Source organism: Diuraphis noxia, unplaced genomic scaffold (assembly GCF_037042655.1).
Source record: "Diuraphis noxia isolate RWA-SAM2 unplaced genomic scaffold, SU_Dnox_SAM2 contig0001, whole genome shotgun sequence".
Classification (NCBI taxonomy): Eukaryota; Metazoa; Arthropoda; class Insecta; order Hemiptera; family Aphididae; genus Diuraphis; species Diuraphis noxia.
This window is the reverse complement of record NW_028301711.1, coordinates 93702987-93724790: the sequence shown is the minus strand read 5'-3', so window position 1 is coordinate 93724790 and position 21804 is coordinate 93702987. Positions and strand designations below refer to the sequence as shown.

Genomic DNA, 21804 nt, shown 5'->3' with positions numbered 1-21804 from the left:
ATAAGTATAAATAAATATATATATAATAATAATATGTTATAATGTGTATAATAAATAATTATTTTATTTACATACGCATTAGGATATATAATAATATATTAAACATTACTATCAATTATAAATTTATAGTTATAACTTATACTCAATCACTCTTAATAATATTCCATAGGTTTATATTTCAATTTCATAATTTGTTTTTAAATTAAAAAATGTTTTTAAAAAACCTCAATGTGTAGTTAACTTTATCATAAACTCTTAAAATATGTTATTATACCTACATAATAAGATATTATTTACTTTAACAGAACCATTGCATAATAGGGAATCAATTTTTATAATATAACGCTTATAGTAATATAGTTATACAACTTTTTAAAGTATTGTATCATTTTTGCAGCACTGAAGTCGTCGTTTAAAAAACCCACTGGTTGCTAATTCTAATGATTATTATTTATCTTTATGAAAAGTAAAGTTCTTTTTTTGGACTAATAAATTATTAATTGCTATTAAAATTTAAATACTAAGTGTTCAAAATACACATGATGTAAACTTTACAAAATGGAAGATTAAATTAGGCAGATATACTGAAAATTAAAGTCTTAAAAAAATAAAACCTAGGTAACCCACCTACCCACCCCAGCTCTTTAAAAGAAACATGGTGTTGGGACCTACTCTCTAGTCTACACCTTCAAACTTTTTCATGGATTTACATCAATGGACCTAACGCCAATAAGTCTCCCTTCAATTTACTCATTGTAAATATAACTATGTAAATATTGATTATAAATATAAATAATAAAAACATTTAAAAAAAAATTAATATACTAATTATTTAAATTACGAATAACGTAATTATAAAATCTATAAGATTTATAGATTTTAGATTTTAAGCGGGGCGAAAAATTAATTTTACCATGATGTGTGTGTTTTTTATTATTATTAGTTTTTCTATCCACCGTGCAATTTTGAAAACATTTCGAATTAAGTTGAATTAGTTATAGGCATATGCAATTTTTAATCATTATTAGTTTTTTTTAAATTAATATCGATAAAAATGTATTTGTTGGGTAGAAAAGCTTAAAAATTTAATTCAAGACACCTAACATATTGTTACAATAGCAGTTGAAAAAAATTAAAAATATATAGTCACATTTTTTTTTATATAAGCATTCAAAGTTTGAATTTTGACAACATACGTAAAAATCATGAAAATTCGTAAATTATTTTAAGCTAGAAATTCATAAAAAAATTTCTTTTTAAATCTAAGATTTGAAAATTTTGAATAATCTATAAGCTATAATATACTCGTATCTTAGACAGATAAACCGTCTCCACTCAGAATCGCTTTTCGTATACAATGATAATATAATATCATTGGATTCAAATTTAATTCCATCCATTACAGTAACCCACTGTACAGCAGAGCGATATCCACGACTTACCCGCTTTTTTCACTGTGTTCTGATTCTAAAATAATTGATTTCGATAAATATATAAAGTGACATAAACCAATTCCTTCATGAAATTAATGTTGGAAACCAATCTAGATAACAACTTTGAAATGTCCCAGAAACGATTAATATCGACCCATATTATACTAATTATAAATAATAGAAATAATAGAAACAAATTATAGAACTGCATTTAGTATTATTTTAATCGTTTAATTGAATTCTAACTAAATTTTAATATAATGACTATATAGTTTTTAATTCTGACTTAATTTTCCATATATTTGAAAATTAAAAGTTAAAAATATTTAATTGATTCAATATACCTACCTATAAATAAATATAATTTCTGATCAAATGTACAACTAACCAATAAATTTAAATGTACTAAAACATGGGTATAAATGCACTATCTCGTGCGAATATATATTATGTGTACCTACTTATGATGTATTAACTCATATATATATAAAATATTAAAATAGATCATATAAACTTAAAGAGTTCACAAGAGCTGTCATTGAACTGAAATCAAGATGATTAAAAACATTATTCATTTGAACATATTATCATAACAACATTGTTTTTAAGTGTATTTTACACAGGCTTTTTACGTCAATTACAATGAGAAAGATTAAGCGCCGTGCCCATTATCAGTGTATATTCAAAATTAAGCTTTAGTTTCAAGTTTCAATATAGCTTTAAGAAAGGCCAATTCTGAATGATGTAGTTATCACTTTTATATTCAACTATATTAACTGCATCAGAACTTTCATTGTAATTATTTGAATATTTATTTTCTCGGTATGAAAAAAGTAGTTGCCTAACCTAAAAATGACTATAAATGTACAATTGTAAAAAACGTTAAAAACATTGTTATAAATATTTGAAAATACTATTTGAACTAACTTTGAAAACTACAATAATAATAATTAGTAGGCACAATGGTTCACATTAGAATAAATAAATTTGATTTAAACTTTATGTGTATTTTCTACATAGCATCTAAATATACTTTAATGAAGTGTCTCTGAAAATAAGTAAATAATATTCTTTAAGATGTACCTAAGTAGGTTGTACTGGTTGTAGTACGCTATTTGTAATAATGTACTTTATATATATTTTATCGTATAATATTAAATGTAATGTTATTGGCCTCAGATGTCGAAGCAGAAATTTGTTATTGATAATTTCAAGATTAATAAAAAAATTATATATATACATATATATATATATATGTTATATATATATAATAGTATTTAATATTACATACAGTTTTCCAAATACTAACAATAATTGAATAATATTTAGTAAATTTATGACCTCAGTAAGAGTGTAAGAAAGACTCATGAGTTAATAAACTTACATGTAGTTATGTCTTATGTCAATGTTTATCATTTATACTTATGAAATATGTATTTATTCAACTTATATCCAATGATGTATTGAATATTGATGCATGTCTTAACTTTATTCTGTTTATGTTAACATGTGTATTTAATAGTTATTAAAATCTATGATCTAACAATAATTAACTATCTTTCCTTTGATGAATTACATATTTTATAAAATATTAAAATCATTCAAAATGTTTTCATTACATTAATATTTAATAGCACTTGCAGTAACCAGTAATTATTATTAATTAGCATTTAGCACCATGTTCAATTAATGATATAGATACGATTCAATAGTTTTAAAATAATAATAACTTCGTAATAATTGTGGTCTATTATATTATTTTCAGTAATTTATAATTTAATTCTGCAGCCCATCTGTTTGGCTTAGGCATGATCGTCAGTAAATAATAAAAATGAAGTCAAACAAGTCCATAAAATGTTTGAGGGGTTAATTTCCAATATAATATCATTAATAATTATAGCGGCAAACGACTTTAGGTGAAACGTATCATGCATGCATGCAAGATACGATCTAACATGATGGCCACCAAGGCACCAACCATGAACACGATCACGTCATATTTATGAACAAATAGCTGATATTAATAGTTTGAATTATAAATAAATTGTACGAAAAAAATCCATGAAATCGTAATACAATATGATGGCGTCGTTACCTTGTTGAGTGTTTAATACATTTCTTCATAAATATGATAAGTGAATTCGATTAGATACCGTATTTTATAGGTACTAATGAATAACAATATTTCAAACATAAAACTATTCAAATATATTAGTTCCGACAATGATTAACGTAAAAGTGAAGATTATTCCAATTTGCAGCCAAATATAGTATAAGACAATATAGATAATAATATACACGTCTACACGAATAGGAAATGTCTCATGATAATAATAATAATAATGATGATGATAATACAGACTTTGTAAGTTATACATTTATAATATTATACGTTTTAATGATATACACAAATTGCAATGTATATTATTATTGCAGTGTCTTCATTGTGTCATCTGTTTACAAAACTATACTTACAGTATAATCAGTATAAATAGTATAATGTACCTACACATTATACACAAACACAACATATTATTTACAAAATTGTAGAAACACATATAGGATAATATTACATTCAAACGTAAAGGTAAATTAGATTTAAAAAAAAAATATATTACACATTTATTGAAACATGCGAATGTATAATCAGGTAGGTACAAGAAAAAAATTTAAACATCGAAATGAAAACAAAAACAAAACAACGTATTTTATTAAAATATTGCTTATCTACATACGTCTTTCTATGGACGTGTATAAACTATAAAATGAACACAGCGAGTTTTAACTGCGCTATGTAGACAATCGTGATGTATATCGGATAAGTACAATGAGGAATATCTAGTTTGACCTACATATTTTTTTTTTCATGAATGGGGAAACGAGTAATGAATTTTTCAAAATAAACTACCATAAAATGTTATAAAGCAGTTGACAGTACAGGTTCAATAAATTGTAGCATTTTTTTTTTTTTTAGCACAATATTATTTATTATCCATTTCATCAAAAGGAAAAAAAGGTAATAAGATAAATGTTATTGTTTAGGCGCTATATGGCGTGTTCCGGTGTGCTAGCAATGTTAAGTCTAAACAAATCGCAAGCGAAAAAAATATTGTTATCTATAATCGATTCTAAAAATTGTAATAATTATTGTCTAAATGTAATACTGCATTAAATAATGACGTTATACGACTCATAACTACTGACTGTCATTATTTATTATCCACATTTTTTATGATTAAAAAAAATTGAACACAAATGAGTATACATTGTCGTTGTCGTAGCTAGTAATATTACGTGCATGTGCATACGATGATGTTATTTGTTACGTTACTAAATACTGCTTTAAATGTTTTTATTGATATTATATATATATATTTTTTTTTTACTTCGTAATTATAAAAAAATTTTGATTACTAATTACAAAACGGCTGTGATAAAATACAACGGACGACTTTACTGTTGTTGACTTGTATTTAATTCAGTATGTTACATTACTACATTATGGTAACTACCTTTCTACCCATCTACAATTCTACCCAAAGGATATCCTAAGATTATTCATTTATAACATTATAAATTTATAACTAATGATTAATGACTAATGTATACCATAATATGTACATACATAATAATATTACTTATTAGATAATATGATAATATGTATTCCTTCTTTTGTAAGAGTGGCTGAAACTTGAACATTTATTCAAGTTTAGTTTTACTTGAACCTATATATTAGTATTCAGTAAACTTCTTCTGATTTAATAACAAACTCGAATATCATATTATAATAGGTACAGTTAATTTAAATATTTTTTACGATCCTAAATAACGTCAATGTCAAATGAATTATATACAATTATTATAAATAATCGTAATATTACATTTTATTTAACACACATATTTATGTAGGTAGATAAGTATAGATTATTTATCAATTTATCATCCTAAAAAAAATATTAAATATTAATTTTGTAATTAATAGGGATATATTAACCAATGGATTTTAATTATGTTTTATTGATTTAGGTTAATTCATTTTTGGATTATTAACACTATTATAATGAATACCTATAACTATTGTTCAAAATTTAATGTATGCTGAATTTTTTTCAATAGTACGGCAATAAGGTTTTTAGCCAACTTTTAAAAGTGCATAAAACTATACAAAAATTAGATTCATAATATAAACTCGTTTATTATAGGTATTTTATAAAGGATTTATATAGTTGTTTGTCAAAAAATTAGATAGGCAATAGAAAGTTGAAAATGCCACATTAACTCTGCATAATCTGAAACTTATCAACCAACTATAACTTTAACCCAGTTAAACGCAATAATTATATTTGAGTTAATACTGTACGCTTTAAAAATCAATCATAGCAGGTATAAGGTATTCATGATAATCGGTGGCTAAACGTTCACCTTCGAAACGAAACATCATCACTATATTAGCGATAACATATGTTACGCGAGTGGTTTACGTACGTATAGACGTGTACATACCTATTCAATATCGTTTCACGACAGCGACGATAATTGTGATTTTCTATTCGCATACTTACTATGTTTCGGCGTAAATAGTATAATATCAAGGACGTATTTATCTATATAATACTCGGGTGATTCTTTTAATAGTAAACACGCGCATTATGGGTAGGTACCGAAGAGTATTGCCGATTTTGAAAATATATATTTTTTTTCCTCCGCTCTTTTGAACTTTAAATAATTATAATTAATTAATTATTCATTAAAAATTTAATTTTTATGTATCAAAATATTACAAAAAAAAATTCTACTTCGTAATCATTGCAAAAATTGAAAATTTAGTTAGTTATATTATGCTATCGTTCAAAAATGAAAAAACTGATTACAGTAAAAAATGCATTAAAAAGCGTTCAATGTCATTTGATATTTGAAACTAGTGTTTTCGAATTATCTGTGCATAATATATAAAATATATAATATACAATAGTCAATAATACATATTTATTATTTAGTATGCGATTATATCTATAATACCTATAGTGACAGCGTTTGGTAATTACAACTGTGACGAGAGGGGTAATATACTAATGTCAAATGTACGGAGAAAGTATTACCTTGGAGTGACAACGTCACCTTGACAGTTGAAAATAATTATTTAATAAATTACGGTATAATAACATAATATGGACAGATACTATGGGTGTAGTATTCAAACTACATATAATGCACTCCTGCAGACGCATACATGCTGGTATTATACGTAATATTATTATGCAGTAAGAAACCACTTCCGCCGCCCAGTTCCTAAGTAGTACTAATGCATTTTCGGCGTCCGTGTCATGTTCGTTTTGATTTAGTCGTTGATTTAATCGCGTGACCGAGTCGGATGAGAGAAAAAAAACAAATCAACCAGATGACAATACCACATTATAACGCACGTCGTCTAACTCGTCCTATAAACGTGCTGCACTGGGTTATAATACACCTGATGCTGCGCAATTTATACAAAAGATCATGTGGGAGCTTTGTACGAGTTTCTAAAAAGTGAAAACAATTGTACGACGATTTATCCATATACATATATGCGTACATATTTATACATCGAAATCAGTTCCATTTTCGGAAACGGCGAGCAGAAAGTGCGACGGCAAGAGACTGCAGCACTAAATTGCAGCAACAGATACCACCTGCTCCTATTTTACATCACTATATATTTAGTATAATATAGTATATACTTCAACATTCTAATTCTACTGAATTCTCGCGCGATCTTCGTGTGCACAACAACAATAACAGTAATAATAAAAAGCAAAAGGTTTTCGATAACAACAATCGAAACAGACGTTTAAAAAGAACAAAACGAACGTCTGTATAGGTACGGTTATAGGTATTCGGTCGCAATTTTCCAATATAAATGTACTAAAATAATAATAATAATATTATTATTAGATATAGGCACGTCTTGCACCGACTGGGACCGAAAATGTTCGGAGAAAAAATACAAAATAAAAACCGACGGTCGGTTTTTTTTTCCTAAAGAAATCGATTCGAGATTCGATATTACGTGCGCCGCGGGCACATATTTAATAGATATATTTATATATATGGGTATACCGACATACCGTAAAATTTAATAATAATGTGCGCGCACGTTCTGCGGTACCTACCTGTATAATATTATTATACGCACACAATGATATCGCGTTTTGTATGGGTACGACAGGGTCGTCGTGTTCGGCCCAGAGGGTGGAAAAAAAATGTATAAAACACGAAATGTGCCGAGGTGAATTTAGGATGAGCCGGTGGGTGGGGGCTGATCAGAATCGGAGCGAGACTCGTAGCGGCCCGCGCGTTTCCAGGAAAGCGTGGCGATGAAATATTATTACCGCGAGACGACGGCAGTCGCGCCGGGCCGTCGTCGTCGTCGCGGTGCCAACCACACACGAATCCCACGCGCGGACGACACCTACCCGCGGGTACACGCATGACGTTTATTTCAGATATCCTGTTGCGCGTACCAAACCGATATTAATACAACTATTATTATTATTGTTGTTAAACCGTATGGCTGCAGTGCAGCAGTAGGTAAGTATAACGGCGACGGTCTGCGACACCATGATTTATGTAACACTGGTTTTGCCTACACCATCCGGTCGCGGTCGTCGTCAGCGCAACGCCGACGGTAATTTCACACCAAATAACAATAACATAATAATAATAATACGATTTTATGCTTTTAGACGACCGTACTAATCATAATAATATCTGCTCTACGTAATATTACTATCATAATACCCGCGGGTTTTATCACTCACCAAGTGTGGGGGGGGGGGGGCTATTAGCAGGTTCAAGAATTTAGTTAGTTGTTTTTTAAATCTATATAAAATTTAAAATTACAGATTATGTTTTTGAGTCCCTCATAAGTAAGTCATTTTTTTTTAATTAATAACTAATATATATAATTATTACTAACATTATTAAACTGGGCTCCACGTGAATTTTCATAATAATATTACACGTCATGTACTCATGTCAGACGTCGAACGAAAAACAATTATTAATATATACCATTATATTATTATCATAATACTTGGCTATGTAAAATAGTTAGCTTAGTTCCAAAGAGAGGGGGCTACTGCCCCCTTAGCCACCCCCCTTAAACCCGCCCCTGCCAAAGTAAATGTTATTCAGGGGTGTTACCATAGGAACATATTATAGGCCGTATACTCTCAAGATTTTTTTTCAATATTATGGATATTATAATACTGCGTATGCTCTCAATCATAATCGATATTATACCATTATTATACCTACAATATTTGCAAAGATTGACGAAATATACGTAATATAAAGAGGATGGACGTATGAAAAATTTGGTTTAAAATTGTTTCCATATTATTGACACGATCTTTACCGGCTTTACTCCTATGAACCACAAGAAAATTATTTTTATTGTATTACATGTTTATATTTTATGATGTAGTATACTGTCAAACAAATTAATGGGAACACCTCAGCTGTTATTTATAACCACGGTTCGCAATGGTGCCTTTGGTGGTTTTTCCGTGGGCGGGTTATACCTATGTGGGTGGGTTGAGGGCCACGGCATACTGGACCGGCGATCTGAACTTTTACTCCGTCGGTCAAAGTGGGTTTGTCATCTGTACCCACTGCCCATACCCACCCCGTTCACGGATATACAATTAATGCGTACTATATTGTACTGCAGTCGGCTGGACTCACCTGTGATCATGGCGTTCCGATTTCGCGCCGAGTACATGATGGCGTTGTCGGCGGGTCACGTCGTCGCGTATCCGGAGGTTTCCATAGCTCTTCGACGACAGATGGTCCGGCGGCAGCGGATGAGTTACACGCGCTCGGCGGCCCTGCGGACGGCGCGGCGTAGTACACACACACTAAACCTCTCGACCAAAACTTTGACGAAACCGGAAAACTGCGAACACCGTCGACCTCGGGGGGTGTGGAGGGAAAAACGTTTTTAACGAGACGCGACGAGGAGCAGCGCTCAAGACGACCGGCGAAACAGGTACCGACCGCGGTGGACCGGCGAACGGTTGTGGCGGCGGCGGGGAAACCGCTTTGCCGGACCGATTCCGCCGCGGTCGTCCGTCTTTGGCGGCCGTGCCGCGTATCGTGGTGGGGTGCTGCGGCGGCGGTGTGCGGTGCAACAACATTGCCGCCGCCGCCAGACTTCTCTTCGACGTTCTAAATCACACGAGCGCACCGCGGGGTCTTATCCCCCCGAATTCAGCACAGTCTCCGTATACGGAATACCTGTTGTGTTTTAAAAAAAAAAAAAAAAAAATGCCCATAATAATAATATTATGATTGAAACGTTTTTATTAATTTATTATTCTGTTGCAGAATAAAAATACTCACCACCTCGAAAAATCACAAAACACACATTATTACGTGCGCACGTACATTATAATTTATTTATGTGTTTATAATACTGTAATATTCTGTTTTAATGTAATATGTTTTTTATAGAATAAAATGTACCTATATAATGTCACAGCCTACGGATGAGGATGACGGATCATGTGAGCGGCGAATAAAACATTTTGGTATTCGGTGTGTGCGGTCAACCACAGTTCCTCGCATACTTTTAACATTTAATAATAAAAAGGCGGGTAAGTCGTGGATGTCGCTCTGCTGTACAGTAGGTTACAAGTGGGTTACTGTAATGGATGGAATTAAATTTGAATCCAATGATATTATATCATTGTATACGAAAAACGATTCTGAGCGAAGACGGTTTATCGGTCTGGGATATATTATATATTATGAAAAATTTTCAAATCTTAGATTTCAAATAAAATTTTTTTATGAATTTCTAGCATAAAATAATTTGTACATTGCCGTAATTTTTACGTATTTAGTCAAAATTCAAATTTTGAATGCTTGTAAAAAAAAATTGTGACTTCGCACTTCTTTTATTTTTCAATTGCTATTGTAAAAATGTGATAGGAGCCATGTATTAAATTTTCAAATCTTAGATATAAAAGGAAAATTTTTTATGCATTTTCGTGATTTTTACGTATATTGTCAAAATTCAAACTTTGAATCCTTGTAAAAAAATAAAATTGTGACTATGAATTCCTTTTATTTTGCAACTGCTATTGTTAAAATTTGTTAGAGGCCTTGTATTAAATTTTCAAGCTTTTCTACCGAACAAATAAATTTTTATCGATATTTATAGAAAAAAAAACTAAAAAAGTTGAAAAATTAAAATTCAGTAAACAGCTCAAAACAAATCTAAATATTTTGAAAATTTTATCAAATATAGAAAATGCCTATATAAACATTCATTGAAAACTTCAAGTATCTGCGGTCATTTGTTTTAGACTTTTAGAGTTACAACAAAATAAGAAAATCACTAAATGTGAAATCCAGTGAAAATCCAATGTTGTAAAAATTTAAATTTCAAATGCTCATAAAAATTTAATTTGAATTTTCGGTGGACTTTTTATTTGTGATAAAGATTGACAAACTTGTAAGGAATTTTGTATTAAATTTTCAAATCTTAGATTTAAAAAGAAATTTTTTTATGAATTTCTAGCTTAAAATAATTTGTGAATTTTCGCGATTTTTACATGATATGTTGTCAAAACTCAAACTTTGAATGCTTAAAAAAAAAGTTGTGACTATGTATTCCTTTTATTTTGCAACTGCTATTGTAAAAATATGTTAGGAGCCTTGTATTAAATTTTCAAATCTTAGAATTAAAAAGAAAAACTTTTATGAATTTCTATCTAAGATAATTTGAACATTGCCGTAATTTTTACGTATTTAGTCAAAATTTGAACTTTAAATGCTTATAAATAAAATTGTGAGTATGAATTTATTTTATTTTTCAACTGCTATTGTAACAATATGTTAAGAGCCTTGTATTAAATTTTCAAGCTTTTCTGCCAAACAAATAAATTTTTATTGATATTAATTTAAAAAAAACTAATAATGATCGAAAATTTCAAATGCCTATGAATAGTTCGACTTAAGTCGAAATTTTTTGAAAATTGCACGGTGGATAGAATATACTTATATAAACATTCGGTGAAAATTTAATGTATATATGGTCATTTGTTTGGTAACGGTCCAATATGCGACCTACACACTGATTTACGGTCCAATATGCGACCTACACACTGATGGTTCAATACGTGTAAAATACAAATAATTTTAATTTTTAACTAACCTTTTTTTCATTCCACTTCTCAGTGTCGTCAATAACTATATGTATTGTTTCAGTCTGTATTGTTATGAAACGTATTTTTCATATCAGTCAAAAATGCATCAAAAATGGTTTTTGGATTTTGACACGATCTCCACCACTCTTCTTGGAGTTGTCGATCTACTAAAGGAGACGCCCCATTTTTTTAAATATTATATTTGGATTTCATAATTCTCCATAAGCCTTCAATTTGTTGAGTGTGTGCTCCTGTTTCCGGGTCAATAAAAAATTCTGAATGGTTAACTGTTTGATGAATATATCCATGATGATTTAATGTTGAGTACACTCTCCATTGGTCACTATAAATTGTCGTTCCAGTTTTTATTTCATTTTTAATAATTTGTAAAAGAGTTTCTCGGTCCCGTTTTTCTACTATAAAAAATCGCCGTTCTAATAATAAGTCTGGCCGTTTCCAACAAATTCCAAATACCCATGGGCCTACTATACGATTCCCATAATTTTTATTTGTACGTACTATTTCATTTTCATCAGAATCTTCGTTGCTGGAATTACTTATTTCTCTTAATGGCTGATGGTCCCCACGCTGTAATCGACCACGGTTATACTTCCTTTTACCCTGAAAAAGGGATTCGTCAATTTGGACAGTACAACCAGGACCACCCATTTTCTCTCTTTTTGAAAAACAATATACTGGTATATCTCTGCATAAATTATACCAATCAATTATGGTGTTTTTGCTTCTTCCAGTCCAATTTACAGCTTGATTTATTGGAACTAAATTAACCCAGAACCAAACTATTTCCATTATTTCACATAATGATAGCTGACTATTACAACGGCCGTTAAGATCCGTGTATGTAAAAAAGTCACTATCTTTACGAATCGATTGGTAAGTTTGGCAACCCCGTTTTGTACATCGTAATGTTACAACTCTTTTCATAGTGCCATCAGAATTTCGTTTTTTACTACTTCTTAAATATTCCACAAGTTGGCCATTACATACGACACCGTCTTTCACCTTTATACATGTCATCGGATTATCAGTCAGTAATAGCCCTCGGTCTTTTAAATATTGAACACATACCACTTCATCTCTAATAATGTTCCTATATAGGTGACCAATAGTAGATGTCATGTTGAGTTTGAACATAAAAATTCACACGCACAAAATAAAACTCAAATAAAAAATCACAAAACGAGCGCTCGACACATACGAATGAAATCGGAACTGTACTAACTGAGGACAGTAAAGTATTATAAAAGATTGTAAGTAGGTATACCTATCGGAGAACAAAAATAAAATAAAATAGAATAAAATGCCCATAATGACAATTATCGCGATAAAGAAACCTGTAGATCAACTCAATCTTATCGGTAGGTCGAGGAACATTTGTAGGTCGCATATTGGACCGTTACCATTTGTTTTAATATTACATCAAAAACCAAAATCGATTTTGTCGATTAAGTTGTAGAACATTGAACCTGATGAGCTGAGCAGTAAGCTGTGAACATTTCTTGCTAGAGTTATGATGTATTCTATAATTTATTGAATTTTGAAGTTCTTATGCAGGTTAGCATTTTTTACGAACCAAGGAGCATCTTCGATTATTCAAAATTAATAAAACATATTTATTTACAATATTAACATTACATATATATAAAATATTATTCATAAAAAATAATTATCGTGTAAATATTACAATATATACAATACCTTTGTATTAAAAATTGTTTTATTATTTACACTAAATAAAAATATATATAGTATAGGTATACTATAGGTATGTATTACAAAATATGATTTGACGTATCTAATAAAACATTTAAATCGGTCACGTGAATTATTTTTCTGAATCCACCGTCGTTCTGCTAAATATAATGGTATCAAAAATGGTGATGTAGGTACCATGAATTGTTTGATATAGGTATACGAAGTTTTAAATCTTCGGGTTCCCTATAAACTATCTACGTGATATAAAATTATGTTTGAGAGCCACACGCCTAAAAATTTAAATTTTTGGCTAATATTATAACTTAATCATATAACATGTGTACGTACTGCATAACGAACTAAACATGTCACTGATTATCTCACAGTATTACGATTGTAAACACGATTGTTGCTAGACGCAGGTAGGTATAATATTATATTAAAATAGAAGTGGACTTTGATTAGGATAAAATTTAATTGTCATTTCCGTCGAGTAATATAATCAGGTACCTTGATTTTAATAAAACATGATAATAGACAACTTTTATAATATATACTTTGATAATACTAAAGAATATAGATACTGGACATTAATGAGATGGCAAGTTATAAACTGCTAATGTATTGACTTGGCTTTAACTTTTAAGCAATACCTTAGCTGTTATTAAATTGAAAAAGAATAATGGTTTGTATCGAATCTCAGTCGAGTCGAATACTTGTTCAACACTTAAATACTATAATTTACGACTTTGGTTAATTCGGTTGTATTACAATTATTATGTTATCATACCAAATTTGCTGACAGCTGCACATTATCCGCCACTCCGCCAGGTAAATTTATCTTATTACATATAATATTATGCTGCATAATTTATGCAAAACAATTGAATTTAACCGGACTATTAAAAAAAAGAATCTTTTATAATATTAAATATTTTTTACTTAACACTAAACATATCATACACTTGATGAGTTTTTTATTTCGTTTAATTTTTATAGTTGAAATAAATTACTCATTAACCTATGTGTAAAACAATATCCATATTTTACATGTACAAGTCATACAACGTATATAGGTGTACTATGTATTTATATTATATTCGTAGATAGTTACAAACGGAAGAATGATATAAAATGATGTCCCGCACTCCCGCGGCGTACCTGAATTACAATATTATGATTACCTACTATAGTATAGGAATGTACACAATCACGTCGCACACCTCTGTCGTCTTTTGTTTTCCTGTTTAGTAAACACCGCGATGGGTCGTTAATCGTTTTTAATGGTGTCTTATATGGTTTCTTGGAAAAACTTCACAGACCACCATCCGACGCCGCGCTTTACGCCATATAGGAGACGGTGGAATATGATGAGGCAATAATACTCTTCGAATGCTGAAAACGATTTAAAACTCTTCCGAAGACCATTAACACCTCCTCTATGCGTCATTGCATTGCGCGCGTGTTGTTGTCGAGTAATCGAATGGCTCGAAGCAGTTTAACTTTTCTATTCTAATAGCAAATAAAACTCAAAGCGGTAAATTCTTAACTCAACCCTATGCGTATGACCTGCACTACTAATATTGATATTATAACAATGTAGTCATTTTCATGTAGAACTCGCGACCGTAAGCCGATGGCACGTGGTGGTTGAACGTAGGTACATATTATCAGCCTATATAGCTAATAATAGCCTATATTGTGTATTGATTAAAAATAATCACTGACGAAAACGACTATGGTGTTTCTTTTATTTGTTTCACTCTTATACCGATCAGATTATGTTGTTTTCTTTTCGAAATTTCGATTTGTGTGGGCCGCTTTATACCTAAGTCTGAATATTTACTCGTGTGATTGTACGAACTATACGAGCCTAATCTACGTATACATCAGAAACATCAGAAGCAGAACTATGACCTGCAATAAAACATGGTAAGTATGGTGTAGATAGCTATAGTATACATTTCCACAATTTTTAAGATTTATACGTTAAAATTCTAGATAATATATTCAAGTGACAGTTTAATTTATCTCGATATAAAATCAATAACTGGGATATTTCAATATTTTAAAAATCAATAATAATAATAATTTTAACAGATTTTTTGTTTTAATTGTATTCTAAAAAAATATACATGTATTGTGTTACGAAGGTTAAATATATACAAATTTCTTTAAATATTATTTAATTCAACCCTCCGAGAAATTCTTTGCATGTATAACTCATCGCCTTCGACCACGGAGCAATAGAAAATATCATAATATATGATATATACATAGTTGATATAATAATATGAAAAATAAGTTTATTATTTATATTTTTTGCATCGATTTCCCTTAATAATAAGAGTGCACATCGCCTATATTTAAAACGTTCAAATGATGATTTCTTCATCGGCTGTTCTCGATAGTGTAATATAATAAATTATTGATAATAATAATTGAGCATAAAGTAGAACACATCTAATTATTATAACACACTAGCACTGTGTGATCATACCTAATATACGTCGTATAATAAAGTAGGTATACACAAGAAGTACCTACCTACACTATTCAATAACAAGCTTTGTAAAACAAGTAATCATTAATTACAAATATGATAATAATATATATATTTGACATTAAACGGACACCATAGTGGATGTTTACTGTGTATAATATTATGTAAAATATTATGCATATTATGTATATAGACCAAAATAAAATATAGGTAGTTTTTATAATCAGTTAGTGTAGGTATTGTTAATATAATTATTTTTTTTCAACTATAACCGTTCTATGTTATGTTTATATTACCTATATGTATATATTATATCAGAACAACTCGTTTATAAAAAGTAATTTATGCATAAAAGTCATAATAATATTAAGATCCGTTGACAAGATTATAAACAAATTATATGTATATAGACACATAATATATACCTACTACTGTTAATAAATTATAATTTTGATATTCATGAGCGTAAAATTGTTATTGACGCACAAACCAATTCTGTTCTTATTAGTCCGTATAATTACTGTAATTCAAATTTCAAAGAAATAATTATGTATATCTTAACCGGTTATGACATTACCATTACAAATAGGATTGCATAATGCCATAATGGTGATGTGCTACACAGGATAGCATACACTTCAGATGGTTTTAAGAAAAAATATTAAATACAACAATATAACAATAAATTAATAAAATATCTCAGTATCTAAAAAAAAAATGTGGTGCATCATGTTCGTGTACTATAATATAGTATAAAACAACATTGTACAAATTGTAAGGTAAATAAAATTTCAGTTAACATAATAATTATGGTTAATAAATTATAGTAATTAATTATCATACTAATTTCGCATGAATTATGATCACAGTATCATACTAAAATATTTATTTGACACTTTTGAGTTTTGATTTATTATGTAGGTAAGTTCTATATCGATTTTACAATTTCAAATCTAAAGAGGTACTGCATGGTTATTACTGTTATTAGGTACTTTAATTTTAACAGCCCTGAAAAGCGTTTTACAAAATATATATATATAGGTTTAATAGGTACATTGTAATTTGTAAAATCATTACATTGTATTATGATGATTGATAGTGTTCATTGCTATAGTCAAAATCGAATCTGTATTTGTGCCTATATATAAAATTTAAATATTATTTAGATAATAACTAGTACAGGTATTGTGAGTTTTTAGTACAGGTATTGTGAGTTTATATCATCGTACAATTGATTAAATATTAGCTATGTAATATGTTCTCTTCGTTAATTCGTTTTATGTAAATTTTTTAGACTAGTGTGGTGTAGATAATTACTTTTTTTTAGGGTTCCGAGATTATAAAGCAAAAAATAAATTAATGAACTGCAACATCGTGATTATAAATACTATCAGTTAATTACATAATGCTCAAATAAAGTCAACCCACTAAAAAGTGTGCTAAGAGGTGTATTTAAAAGGAAGAGGAGCACTTACACCAAGTGCAAATATTTTAAATATTCTATAGGTGTCAATTATGGGCAGTCATATATATATATATATATATATTCACCAATACCTATAGATATAGGTAATACATTTTCTTGTATTATCGAAATTAATTAATTTTCCCATCTGTGATTTGAAATTGTATGAAAGTTAAAATGTTTGTTTAAGTATTATATTAAATAAAGGTATATATTTTTAATATTAATATTACTTATACTTATGACATATACAGAGAGCTAAATAAGCTAGTTTTGAATAAATTCAATGCGGTCATGCAGTCTAGACTTTATGAACGAGCATAATATATTATACTGTAGTGATTATACTTCTTATAGTACGTATCAACTATCAACTCTTATTTTATTTTATTTTGATAATTATACCCCCCGAGGGGCGAGGAGCATTTGATTAAAAATATAGTAAAGTTATTATTAAACAACTATTCTATTAGAATTATTTAACTGGTTTAAGAATCATAACGTCTCTAGACATAGGTACAGGGTGATTCTTTTATCATAGAACACTCATTATTTCAAAAATTACTAATGTTTTTGAAAATATTTTTTTAATGGGTTTCAAGTTGTTCAAAAACCAAAGTTATTATTTTAAAATATTTTTATCATTATCATTTTTTAAGTTTTTTACTTTTCTGAATGACAACATAGAGTTTTAATTTTATATTCCAAAGCAGAATATTTTTCTAAGTATTTTGTTTCATAAAAATCGAATTTAGAGCTAATAGTTTATGAGTTATAAGTATTTAAAGTTTAGACAAGCGGAGTAGTGGACAAACATTTTACGGAATAACCCCGTACCACACTACCACTCCACTTTGGCGTACCCTTGCGATATGGGCCATTATTTATATTATGAGCGTATATTTATTATTTGTAAATTATTATACCAACGGCTAACGTGTACAACTTATCAAGTCAATGATAATAATTGTATTATAATAACATATACTGCAATGAATTCGATCGTATTTTATTTTTTGTAATCCATACCCAAAATTACTTTAAACTTGACTAAATTACTATTGTAAAAATGTTTACATCTTAAATTAATACATCTTAACTTATTGTCGATATTTTTTTAACATTTACGGAGTATAAGTTGTTTTTAATCAGTGTTTTTTAAGCTCCACGTAATAACATCTACCGTAAAATAATACGGTGGCAAAAATCAGTGCACATCATTGACGTCACGCGTTTACGTACGATCGCTATACAGTTTAACGCAGAAAGTGTTATCGGATATTTTTTTTCTTATAGAAAAGTTAAGTTTTCATTTTAGCTATTACATAAAGTTATAAAAACAATGTTTATTTTTATGTCATACTATGTTCTTTGTTTCTTTAAGGAGTTTAATATAGGCAAATTTCAAAGTGCTTGAGCTGGCTGAGCTCGTACCATGTCAATGTGTTTGTGGTAAGCCACATCATTATAGTCAATACTCAATAGCATGTATGTCTATGGTGTAAAAAAAATAGCAATGTTCCCACACATGGACGCATAAATTTATGCCAATTATGAGTAGGTACATGAATAATAATTATTTGATTTTTGTTGTGTAAAAGTATTGATTTTAATTTATTAAATATTTATAATAAATGATAAAAGTATTAATCTTTTTCCAATATTATATTAATTGTATTTATCCGATAACATATTTGAATTTGTCATTAAATTTAATTGAAATCAACTTTCTTTCATTTTAGATTTATTTTTCACTTAAATATTATTAAAATTCTTATTATCTATATAAAATTTAAAAATCGAATATCGAAGAAATTCAGAATTAAATTTAAAAAAAGTTGTTTAAAAGTAAACACAAAACAAATTTGAATAGGTTTTTAGAAGTTTTTTCTACTAATAACTATAATAGTGGATAGTTGATTAAATAGGCATAATATATTTAGTTGGTTTTGGTAGAAAACACCTGGGATAGAAAATATACCTGAATATTTTATTGTTCACAAGATGTCATTAAAATTGCCTATGTTAAATCCCTTATTATTAATTTAACGATCATCAAATGAATCTGAATGATTGTAGAAGGCCAATGGACTGATAAAAATAAATTGAAGTAAAAAAAATGAGATACATATCAGGACCGAAATTTCTTTGAGATTTAAAAAGAAGCTTATTAAATATACACATTATCAGAAATAGTTTCATTAAAAAAAACAAATGTGTTATTTCTTTCTCATGTGAATATACATTGTCAATTGTTCATAAATTATTAATATTACTTATTTTACATGCTGTATAGATTGTAATTTTTCAAATAAAGCCAATTATTTAAAATATATATATATATATATATATATATATATATATATACAATTATGTATCCTAGTATATGATGTGCTGATATCTATACACGATAAGTTTAAGGCACAAAAATATAGGTTAACCTGTCATATAGTTTACTAGTAAAACAATAAATTACTATTGATGGTATTAAATTTATTGTATAATAAAATATCATTAGAAAATAATATAAGTAGATGAATAACTATAAACCGTTTCAAATTGTTTTTTATATTGTGATTTAAAATTTAATAAATCCATTACAGTAACTTAATCTACAATAACGAGGGTACACTCTAAACCTGGTGTTAAGAAAAATATTTTTAATTATATTAAATATTATGTCATCATTATCAGTGTTTATCACAATAATACATGCTCATCAGTTTTTTTTTTTAAATAAATTTTTGTAAGTATGCTGTTTTAATTTCATGTAATTAAGTTGTTACTGAATTTAGTTAATATCTATATAATAAAGAACAAAAAATAAATATATTCCACTATAATTGACCTCCGACTGTAAAAACCGTTTTAATTGTGAAATTTACACACTCTATAATATCGCATTTGGGAAAACAAGTTTCGTATTTTTTTTAGTAAAATATAATATTATCTGATTAGGTATTTAAAATGACTTGTCCAGGGTGATTCATCATCGCCTGCCGGAACCACTGAAGGTATGGATATGAAATTTAGACAGTAGTTTTGTTTCGTGGTGTAGACACCAACTAAGAAAATATTTTTCAAAATTCAACCCCTACCTAGGCTAAAAGGGGTAAAAATGAAAAAAAATCACCTAGCCGGAATCACTGAAGATATGAGTATGGAATTGTGTCAGTAAGTTCATTTTATAATGCGAAAACCTCCCAAGATAGAATTTTTCAAAATTCGATCCATACAGGTTTTAAAAGGATAAATATAATATACATCTCTGGAGCTATTTAACTGATTTTAAAATTTTTTACCTTCAGAAAGCTACATAATCCCATGAATCTATAGGCTATATTTTATCTTGATGAGTTGCCCTTAATTTTTTTATTGCTAATTTGAGTTTTTTTTTAGAAATAATAAGAATATTAAATATATATTGTAGCAGTAAATGTTATGACAGTATAACTTGTAAAAATAAACAAATATAATAATTATGCATTTTTCTATTTTTAAAAATATCTAGGTATATATAATTTTTAAAATTGTAGTGTTTGAGACTCGCGTACAAATTTTTAATATTTTTAGTTTTGTGATAAAAGCATATTTTAAGTTTAATATTATAAATAAAATTTAGTATTAGGTTTCATTGTTTCAATAAAAATCTTAGAGTACCTACTATCCAGAAAATAGGTGCCCGGTGGCACTGTTCTTTTAATAATTATAATAAGTATAATAAAAATATATAAATATATAATATCACATCAACAATTAATCCATGAGTCCATTACACAAGTTTTGCTAAATTCCGAGGAAAAAAAACAGCAACTTTTAGTTAAAATAATTTTCATATATTTATTTAAGTATTTCTAATATTAATTTCAGATAATATGTCAATATAATATAATCATAGGCCATAGATAATAGAATCAGCTTACTATATGAAAAAGATGGTTTAAATTCTTTAGTTTTATTTTGTTGTTTTTAATCTGGTATGAATGAAGCCAATAATTTAACATACTTTCAGTTACACGATTCCAAATGATTTTTATAAGAGCTTATAAGAGTTTTATTTTGACAAAATGTACATATTGTTAAAGTCTTATTAATTTTACTTGGTACTAATTGACCATCATGGGATCTAAATTTACGGATACTGAAATATTGAAGATTATCAATTTATTATTTTATCAAACTTTTTAATTGTAATACAAATATAATTGATTAAAATTTTAATCAATTTTTCTTCAATACTTTGTATAGACAAATTAATAACTAATAATAAAGTTGAAATTGTTTAAATGTTAATGTAATCGCTACTCTTTATTTATTTAAGCTATTAAGTAACTATATACTGTACAGTGTACATAATATATTAGGTATGTATTCAAAACATTTAAAAATAATTATATTATAACATGTTATTATTATATGGGAACTGGGAGTGCTAATTTGAAGCCTGGCGGTGCTATATTATACTAAAATAACAAATAGTGTCAATGGAAT

The 21804-nt window shown here is 28.4% G+C and overlaps 1 protein-coding gene and 1 pseudogene across 1 annotated transcript in view; both read right to left on the bottom strand.

The window, feature by feature from the left end:
- The window catches only part of Kank (KN motif and ankyrin repeat domain-containing protein 2 kank), a 55717-nt gene extending 46208 nt beyond the window's left edge, over positions 1-9509 (bottom strand). Inside the window, exon 1 of the mRNA XM_089215896.1 lies at positions 9162-9509. Coding sequence (XP_089072022.1) covers positions 9162-9198 — 37 coding nt within the window. The 5' untranslated portion in view covers positions 9199-9509. The remainder of the gene's footprint in view (positions 1-9161) is intronic.
- Positions 9510-11686: 2177 nt separating this feature from the next.
- LOC149062493 (uncharacterized) lies at positions 11687-12982 on the bottom strand (annotated as a pseudogene).
- Positions 12983-21804: the final 8822 nt, after the last annotated feature.